General features: G+C 49.5%; 1 protein-coding gene across 1 annotated transcript; it reads right to left on the minus strand.

Moving 5' to 3' along the window:
• Positions 1-5,186: 5,186 nt before the first annotated feature.
• LOC100286022 (AMP-binding protein) lies at positions 5,187-7,473 on the minus strand. Its single transcript, NM_001158910.2, has 2 exons — positions 7,046-7,473; positions 5,187-6,963 (listed from the first exon to the last, which is right to left on the minus strand). Exons 1-2 carry the CDS (start codon positions 7,241-7,243, stop codon positions 5,497-5,499), a joined length of 1,665 nt encoding a protein of 554 aa, NP_001152382.2. The 5' UTR covers positions 7,244-7,473; the 3' UTR covers positions 5,187-5,496.
• Positions 7,474-10,064: the final 2,591 nt, after the last annotated feature.

Here is a 10,064-nt window from a genome sequence, read left to right on the forward strand (position 1 = left end):
ACCAAGGCTCGGGCTACGCTCCCAAGGTACCCTAGGACATTTTCGAGACCAACGAGAACGATTTTGTAACGGAATCCCACCAGAGGGAGGCATCGAGCCCTCGGACCCCGTCAAAAGGGGACCGGATCCGGCGAATCACCCGCAGGTACTTTTGGAGCGTGCCTCCGGGCCACTAGCCGACTCCTAACGAATGGGGCACGGGCGTCCACTCGGATTACCCGTTAGCAACTCACTGGAGACACCATGTTCGGTGCCTTCCAAGGGCAACATGGCACTTTCCCCCCTCCTCCTTGCGGAAAGGCGACACAGGGGCGTATGAAAAAAGCCGAGTCTGTCCTTGACCATCCTCTCGCTCTGTGCGGAGGCTCGGGGGCTGCTCTCGCAAACCCGGCTCCGGCCAAACCGTTGACAGCGTCAACATACCAGCCCGAGAACTTGGGACTCGACTATGCACCCGGGCTACGGCCAGTTCGCATGAGGGCACAACCAGACTGGCCAAAGCATCACGAAACGCGCTAAGACCTCGAAGGAGTCAAACCACTCCTCCGAGGCCTCGGGGGCTACACCCGGCGGGTGCGCTCGCGCGCACCCACCGGAACGAAATGCAACCGAGAAAGGCTGGTCCCCTTGCAAAAAAGTGCGACAAAAGCCTCCAAGCGAGTATCAACACTCCCTTCGAGGCTCGGGGGCTACTGTCGGGGACCATAATTAGGGGTACCCCAAGACTCCTAATCTCAGCTGGTAACCCCCATCAGCACAAAGCTGCAAAGGCCTGATGGGCGCGATTAAGGTCAAGGCTCAGTCCACTCAAGGGACGCGATCTTGCCTCGCCCGAACCCAGCATCGGGCAAAGGCAGCCGACCCCGGAGGATTCACGTCTCGCCCAAGGGCCCCCTCAAGCAACGGACACACCTTCGGCTTGCCCGAGGCCCAGTCTTTGCAGAGAAGCAACCTTGGCCAGATCGCCACGCCAACCGACCGTATCGCAGGAGCATTTAATGCAAGGATCGCCTGACAACTTATCCTGACGCGCGCTCTTCAGTCGACAGAACCGAAGTGACCGCAGTCACTTCGCCGCTCCACTGACCGACCTGACAAGAGAACAGCGCCGCCTGCGTCGCTCCAACTGTTGTGCCACTCGAGAGAGTGAGGCTGACAGCAGCCAAGTCCAGCCTCGGGCGCCATAGGAAGCTCCGCCTCGCCCGACCCTAGGGCTCGGCCCCCGTCTCGGCCTCGGAAGATGGACTTCGCCTCGCCCGACTCCAGAACTCGGACTCAACCACGACTCAGAAGACGACGAACTCCGCCTCGCCCGACCCCAGGGCTCGGACACTGCCTCGGCTTTGGAAGACGGTCTCCGCCTCGCTCGACCCCAGGGCTCGGGCACAGCCTCGGCCTCGGAAGACGGTCTCCGCCTCGACCTACCCGGGGCTCAGACTCGACCTCGGAGGAGCCTCCGCCTCGCCCGACCTAAGACTCGGACCGACCACGTCACAGGGGGGGCCATCATTACCCTACCCCTAGCTAGCTCAGGCTACGAGGAACAAGACCGGCGTCCCATCTGGCTCGCCCCGGTAAACAAATAATGATGGCGCCCCGCGTGCTCCATGACGACGGCGGCTCTCAGCCCCTTACGGAAGCAAGGAGACGTCAGCAAGGATTCGACAGCCCCGACAGCTATCCTTCCACAGGGCTCCAGCGCTCCTCCGACGGCCACGACATCACATGAACAGGGTGCCAAAACCTCTCCGACTGCCACGACGGCATGTACTTAGGGCTCTAGCTCCTCTCTGCTAGACACGTTAGCACACTGCTACACCCCCATTGTACACCTGGACCCTCTCCTTACGCCTATAAAAGGAAGGTCCAGGGCTCTCGTACGAGAAGGTTGGCCGCGCGGGAGAACGGGTCGGCGCGTAAGGCTCCCGCTCTCTCCCACGCGGACGCTTGTAACCCCCTACTGCAAGCGCACCCGACCTGGGCGCAGGGCAACACGAAGGCCGCGGGATTCCCCTTTGCCTGTTTTCTTCTCCCCTTCGTGCTCCGTCTCGCGCCGACCCATCTGGGCTGGGACACGCGGCGACAATTTACTCGTCGGTCCAGGGACCCCCGGGGTCGAAACGCCGACAATTACTAAAAATGCTAATATTTAAATAAATCATCTATTCCATCTACCGATGAGCTTCAACGCCGTGCTTTTTGTAAGTGACATAATTCTTTCTCTCATGCCACTAATGATTGTAAGTGTTTCGACGACAGATTCAATCGGTCAGTAACGAGTGACGATTGAAATTTCAAAAAAATGCAAGTGGACACAAAGCCCTTCCCAATAAATATGATCAAGTTTGATAATAAAAAAAATCTTGGTGCGGCCTAGCACGGCCTATAAGGGCAAGGGCAAGGATGTCATCATCGGCAATACACGAGAGACCTATGAAAACGTAAAAATTTCATGCAGAAAAGTGGTGCGAAAAAGATCCCAGATGGAGGGAAACACTAAAGATCACCAACACAGCCTCCAACATTGGGGGCAGGCGCGGGAAGGCGAACAGGCGTGGGCCCCTATTCTGTGCACCGCGGACGGTCCAACACATAGACGTGGACGGTCCGGGACACCGTCGGACAATTCAGGCGAGTCAGGCGGACAGTCCGGCAGCGCCAAGGAACAACGACGACCACGTACCTTCAAACCTTGACAACCAGGTATAAGTGCGTGGAAGACGAATACTTTTAAAATGTTCGATTGGCTGGTCAAAGCCGACCTAACATTTGATCAGTTATTACTAAATATGTGAAAAGATGGCCGGTCCAAAGAATCGCCCAGCATAGAAACTTCGCTCACCTACCCACGAGCAACGATAGGTCTGACCGATTAGGTCTTCTCACCAATTGGAAGAGTCAGCTCGTAATGATATTCGATTAAGACCCAATGTATCTACACGGACACCTCCACCCCTATACCCACATGTGCCATATTAGTATGCATATCTTCCAACACTTTATGTACCCAATCAAATGTGAGGAATTCCACCGTACCTATTTGGGATGCCATAGTACCCCGCCTGGAGGGCATCCCAAACTTTTATATTTGACAGGTTGGCACTACCAGTGCAATATCGATTGGGTTCACCGCAATCTAGTCACCAAACATAGGTCCAAGTGTCCAACAAGATTGCCGGACTACACGACCACGAAGGCCGATCGATTCAACAGGGGAACATGGAGAGAAAATATCTACGAGCGCCAAAAGGATGACAGGCGGAGATATCATAAGGGAACAATAAAGAGCCGATGATTTTTTGATAAATTTACCAAGACAAATAAGGAGAAATACACAGGAGCAACTAGCAATGCAGTTAACCCGAAATACTCCATGTCCGATGGTATCCATCGGATCTAACACGGTCTCAAAAGCGCAAATTGGAGTGTCTGAGAACAAAGGAGAGTAAAGAAAGAGGCAAAGAAAATATTTAATGATACACATCCACAGTACCCCCACCACAAAAGAGGTGGAGAGCAAAGACCGTCGTAGCAACTCAAGCAGTCACGAAGACAGAAGACGAAACAGCAGCTACGAAGCTCTCTCCAGAAAAGGCGGACCGTCCGACCCCTGAGTTCGGACCATCCTCACCTCGCCAAGAAACCTCCGACAACACACCAACACCTATGGACGAAGGTAACATCAAGGAGGACGACCTACTGGGGGAAGGATCTGGTCGACTACGGAACCTCGCCCGAGCACGCATAAAATTAGGTATGTAGGATGACGAGCTGATCACGACTAATATGACACTTAGCGATGTCGGGGGCGATAATCCGATCAAGGCCCTTACAAGCACATAACAATATCATCCTACCATGTAGCAAGACGCTTAGGAAAGTCGATGTTGTCACATTGAGTTAAATCCAAGTTGTATCAGTGCTTTTGGTTCGCGTAGCTTCCAAAAAGAGGAGGGCATGTATTTTTATAACTAAAACTAAAAGTTAGAGCAACTTTAAGAAAAAAGTCCAATTATTCCATAAACTCTACTCTCTTCATGAATTATAATTTATGATGAAGCGTCAAAGTATTTTAGATTTGACTAAATTTATATAACGGATTATAAAAATATAAACATCAAATAGATATATTATAAAAATATAATAGTACTTATTTAGCATAATAATAATAATAATAATATAAATTTAGTTAAATTTGAGATGTTTTAATTGGAGGAAGTCCGACTTGGTCATTGATCACTTTGAACTTGGATAACTTCAGTGTCCGTATCAATCATATTATGAGTGTGTTTGGTTTGGCTTTTGGCTTTAGCTTTTCCTCCCTAAAAGTCAAAAGACAAACCAGAGGGTCGGATCTAGGAAGCAGCTTTTTCGAAAAGCCGACTTTCTCGCAGTGCAAAATTGAAAGCACCCTGGACGTGTTTTTAGTGGCTTTCGGATGCCGTGAAAAATATATCGAAGAACTTTTAACGGTTTTTAGTGGTTTCCACCAAATGGTTTTTAGCTTTTTAACAGCTCACAGCCAGAGCTCAATCAAATATATCCTATGTATCTATCTAGCTTGTGACTTGTGAGTCGAGACATGGTAAGATAAAAAAAGAGACAAATCTATTATACAACTTGCAGCAAAGTAAATTGGCTAAATTTGCACTTTTATAATGTCTGCCCCTTTATTAGTCCAACATGGAAGTAACCTAGAACCTGTATTAATCAGGGACAACCTTATCTTTTTACACAATAGTTAATGATATTTAGTTAGTTTTAGTCCATATAACCAAATTGATATTCTAAGACTAAAGTTTAGAACAGTGACTAAAAGAACTAAACATAACGAAAAAAATTTATAAAAAATACGTACGGGAGAACTTAGCCCCACAAAAGATTTCAGAAATTTTCAAGAGCTACAGTTGGGTTTTTATTTTAAAAATTGCAAACTAAGGTGCTACAGAGCTAGCACAACATAAACTGAACACAAAATAAAACTAAGAACTATTTTTTAAAGTTCAAGCAACTTTAAGAAAAGAGTCTAGGTATTCCATCAACTCTACTCTCTTCATGAATTATTATGAAGAGTCAAAGTATTTTAGATTTGTCTAGAATAATAGAAAGAAATATAAAAAATATATAACAACACATAGATATATTATAAAAGTATAATTAATAAAAATATAATATACTTATTTAGTATTGTAAATATTATTGTTTTATTATATAAATTTAGTTAATTTTAAGATGTTATAATTTGGGCTGGAGGGAGTCCGGCTTGGTCATTGATCCACTTTGGACTTTGCCCGTATCGATCATATCTATCTACATTGTCTTTAGCTTGTGAGTGACGACACGATAAGATAAAAAAAAGGAGAAAAATCTTTATATCACACTCCATGCGCATCAATCATACTATTCTGAGTAGTTGTCGATCTCAATGAGATTGAGATGCGTGTCAGCCCCATGCTACAGCTTGCAGCAAAGCACGCCAAGCAAGACGACAGTCCTCTACATCTTGCTAATTCTGCTGGCGCCCTTGTGGGTTGACCCCATCTCCTTGGCAAGGTTGCGGAGCACGTACTTTTGGATCTTGCCGGTGGAGGTCTTTGGCAGCTCGTCGCGAAACACCACCGTTCTCGGCACCATGTAGTGTGGCATGCGCTGGCGGCACCACGCGATGACATCGGCAGCCGTCGATCCCTCCTCCTTGAGGCTCACGAATGCGCACGGCGTCTCTCCCCAGAAATCGTCCGGCCGTGCCACCACCGCGGCCTCGTTCACCGCTGGGTGGCTGTACAGCACGGACTCCACCTCCACGCTGCTGATGTTCTCCCCGCCGCTGATGATCACGTCCTTGGACCGGTCGCGGATCTCCATGTACCCGTCAGGATGCATCACGCCGACGTCCCCCGTGTAGAACCACCCGTTGTCGCGTATCGCCGCCTTGGTGGCCTTGTCGTCGTCCAGGTAGCCGAGCATGACGCAGCCGCCGCGGAGCACGATCTCGCCCATCGTGGACCCGTCGCGGGGGACGCTGCGCCCGGTCTCGCCGTCGACGATGTCCACCTCGGCCATGCCAGGCGTGCGCACGCCTTGCCTCGCCTTGAGCCGCGCGCGCTCCGACGCGGGGAGCTTGTTCCACTCCCCCTTCCACGCGCAGCAGACCACCAGCCCCGCCGTCTCGGTCAGCCCGTACCCGTGGATGACCTCGAACCCGATGGACTCCGTGCGGTGCAGCACGGCAGCCGGCGGTGGCGCGCCGGCAGTTAGGATGCGCACCTTCCCCGGGAGCGGCCGCCGCACGCCCTCCGGGGCGTTGGCCAGCATGTTGAGCACGACGGGCGCGCCGCAGAGGTGGCTGACGCCGCGGCCCGCGATGGTGGCGTACACCTCGGCGGCGTCGACGCGGCGCAGGCAGACGTTGGTGCCGCCCACCACGGCCATCCCCCATGGGAAGCTCCAGCCGTTGGCGTGGAACATGGGCAGCGTCCACAGGTACGTCGGCTGCGGCGGGACCGCCCATTCAATGAGCGAGTCGAGCGTGATCAAGAAGATCCCGCGGTGGCAGTGCACCACCCCCTTGGGCTCCGACGTCGTGCCGGAGGTGTAGTTGAGTACCATCGGGTCCCACTCGCTGGCCGGCCGAACCCACGCGAACTCCGGGTCGCCCTTCTCGAGAAGCCCCTCGTACGTCAGTGACCCGGGCGGGGCGGCAGGGAGCCCCTTCTCGTGGGGATCCTCGACGGGGATGACGCGCGGTGCCGGGTGCCCCTGCGGGAGCTGCTTCAGCGCGTCTCTGATAAGCGTTAGAGACGCCGGGTCCACGAAGACGAGCTTGGAGCCGGAGTGGCGGAGCAGGACGGCGACCGTGCGCGCGTCCAGGCGCATGTTGATGTTGTTGAGCACGGCGCCGCTCATGGGCACTCCGAACTGCATCTCGTACATGGCCGGCACGTTGGGCAACAGCACGGACACCTACGCCAAGAGGAATGGTTTAACCAAATCAGACTTGTTCATTTCCAGGCGCCAATCCGCGGAGCTGCTGACCGAGGCTTACGATGTCGCCGCGGTTGATGCCGAGAGAGACGAGCGCGGAGGCGAGGCGGAGGCATCGCCGGTGTGTCTGGGACCAGGTGAAGACCGTGTCGTGGTACACGACGGAGTGGCAATCGCCGAAGACGGTGGCCGAGCGCTCCAGGAAGCCAAGCGGCGTCAGCGGGCACGAGTTCGCCGGATTCGCGCCGAGCCTGTCCATTGCCGGCGCGAAGAGGTCTGGCTTGTGCGAACGGAGACGGCCTCGCCGATCTACAACTAGCTCGCACTCTCGAAGAGTGGTCGAGGTGGCTGCGGCGGAAGTGAGACTTTATCTGAATGCAGGCGTTTGGTTGAGTCGGCCAAGATGGGGAAAGAGTACAAGAGCAATCTGGATTTCATTTCTACGGAACAGAGCTAAGTAGGATGCGATTGCAAAGGAAAAGCGATGCTGATTATTCAAGTCAGGTAGGCAGCTACTATTATAGGATAACAGCAGCTGACTGAGACTTCACCGGTTCACCTCGCTGCCCTGTGCTGAATCGATCTGAAGGCTAAGATAAAATGCTTGCACCCTTTACCGGCGGGCACATCCATGCTACCAACTCGCCTATGGACTATCGTTAATTCTTACCTATTATAATGCTATAATACACAATTTTTAATGTCATATCGGTTTTTCTTTTAGAAACTTTTATTTAAAGTGAAGCACGGTATTTTATTAAAAAGAATCAAAACATAAAATTAAGAAAATAAATAAAATAAAAATTATATTGCTTGAAAAACAATAAAAATACGTAACTCATAAAAGTAATTAAAATTGCATTATTTAAAAAAAATAAAATTATATAATTCATAAAAAACTAATTTCTATGGTGCAGATCTTATGTATGCTTCATTAAATGATTTTAGAGCTGATAAAACACCGGACTAGCATGATTGTGACCTCACCTTGAATGAAGGTTGCAAACTATGTCGATGCTTTAGGAGTGATAAGAGGATTATACTACCTCATACTTATCCATATCGTATGATTCTCTAAGCTCATCCTAAATAATTATATTGTGTAAAATAATACATGTACGTTTAATCACACTGTGTACTTGTTGGGAAAAAGAACGACCTAGACTAGCAAGAATATGTAAAAGTAAGCTTTGAGGACCACATATACTCTCTCTATGTTCTTTTATGCTCCCTTATAGCATACAACAAATATTCCCTGCTTTATAGTCTGTATGAGGGGAATGGTCTTTAAAATATCGAGCACCACGGGTCCATGTCATCGACGAGGTACTATCCTTGGTTATACTCATGTCCCTTTACCGTGAAGTTTATATTTGGTACTTCTTCCTCAAGCACGTCAATGAACAATGACGACTTTTTGAGCATGTTGACGTCGTTGTTCGACCTCGCCACCAAAAAAACAATGTCAAATCCACACAAGTATTACGAGGCAAGCGCTTCAAGCATGATGATCGGCTATCCAATGCCCCATCTTGTAAACTATCATCTCCATTCAATGGGACATTTTCTCCACTTTCAATATATGCAAACTATCCTTACTATCATACCAGGAAATCTACTCTCCTCACCCTTAGTTAATAGTCGTCTAAGATCGTCAATAGTGGGACGATGACTATACTCTTCACCAAAACATGAAATAACATCTCTATGAAAATATTTGAAGCACTATAAGATCGAGCTTTTCTCCATTTTGGTGTACTCATCAATGGTGTTAGCAACACTACCGTAGGCGAGCCTGTGTAGGGCAGCGATGCAGTCTTTGGTGAGGGTTTGTTATGGTTGAGTGGATCGGTTCTAAGAGTAAAGTAGGGAATGCTCACCCAACTTTTGCATGATTTAAACAAAAAGACTCCTTCGGATGAGGTATCTTCGAGGGAAGTAGAGTAGCGGGTAGACACACAAATCGTTAAAATAGTCTTTGCATCAATCGATTATGGATCGATATCGAGCTGCTGGGTCATCGAACTGGCTTGGCTTTAGACGACCCAGCCTGATGTCGAGCTGGACCTGTGTCACTTCGCGACGAAGCAGTCTCCTCTGCCTATCTATATGTATGTAGAAAGTTAAAGAGAGACGTTCTCCGCATGAGACAGATGATAGATGATGCAGATGATGATGACGAGTAGGAGACGAGAGCGGGCCTATATATATTTTTGTTTGTTCTTGGTCGGGCATTGGCCCATGGGGATCGAGTAAACTTTTATATATACTGTCCAAAAGATCAGCCCACGTATTAGGATGAGGACCATGCATTCACGGATTAACGACTGTATATCCTCGATTTCCTGAGTTCCGTGTTGGAAGACGCTGCTCACACAGTCACTTTCTGACACGGCTTCGTTTGGATAGGTTTGCAACGGGGTGGATTGGGCCAAACCCTGTCCGAACGGCGAGCAGATCCACGCCTCGGAAAGATCCAAATATGTGGCGGAGCGGAACACTACCATCCAACCATGTCAAACTCAAACCGTATGGGTGTCGAGGCGCTTCTCCTCAGATCCGGAAACAAGTCGAGCGCTCGGCTCGACCTCATGTCACTCCATTCGTGTCGTCACGCATACTCAGCCTCGTCCGGTGATGTTGCAGTTGTAGATGAGCCTCGTGTCAGCGGGCGGAGAGCGTCTAAAAATTTAGATACGGCTGCCGTATCTAAAAAAAATTAGACACGACGGAGCGTCTAATATAAAGGTTCAAAAATAAGAATATGGTCGAGATTTACATTAAAGAAAGGAGGACAATCCTAAAGAACCCGATATATACGGCTGCCGTATCTTAGTTTAGTTTGGTAGAACGCGGGTTTCTAAAACCCGATGTCGTAGGCTCAAATTCTATGGAGCGTGATTCCATATATCTTATGTCGAAACTAAAATAACTTAAAAAAACAAAGTAGAATTACAACTCCAATTTGACCTTCTCCAGACAAGAGAGGAGGCCAATCAAAAAAGAAATATTAATCAATCAAAGATCTAACTGATCCCCACGCCTGTATTGCAAATACACAGTCACGAATAATACCTGGG

Source organism: Zea mays, chromosome 6, assembly GCF_902167145.1.
Source record: "Zea mays cultivar B73 chromosome 6, Zm-B73-REFERENCE-NAM-5.0, whole genome shotgun sequence".
In the NCBI taxonomy this organism is placed as follows: Eukaryota; Viridiplantae; Streptophyta; class Magnoliopsida; order Poales; family Poaceae; genus Zea; species Zea mays.

Bases quoted from the DNA above. Each gene is read 5' to 3' on its own strand.
- LOC100286022 (NM_001158910.2), bottom strand. From the start codon at position 7,243: ATGGACAGGCTCGGCGCGAATCCGGCGAACTCGTGCCCGCTGACGCCG. The intron at 6,964-7,045 runs GTAAGCCTCGGT...CTCTTGGCGTAG, and splicing joins GCATCAACCGCGGCGACATC to GTGTCCGTGCTGTTGCCCAA.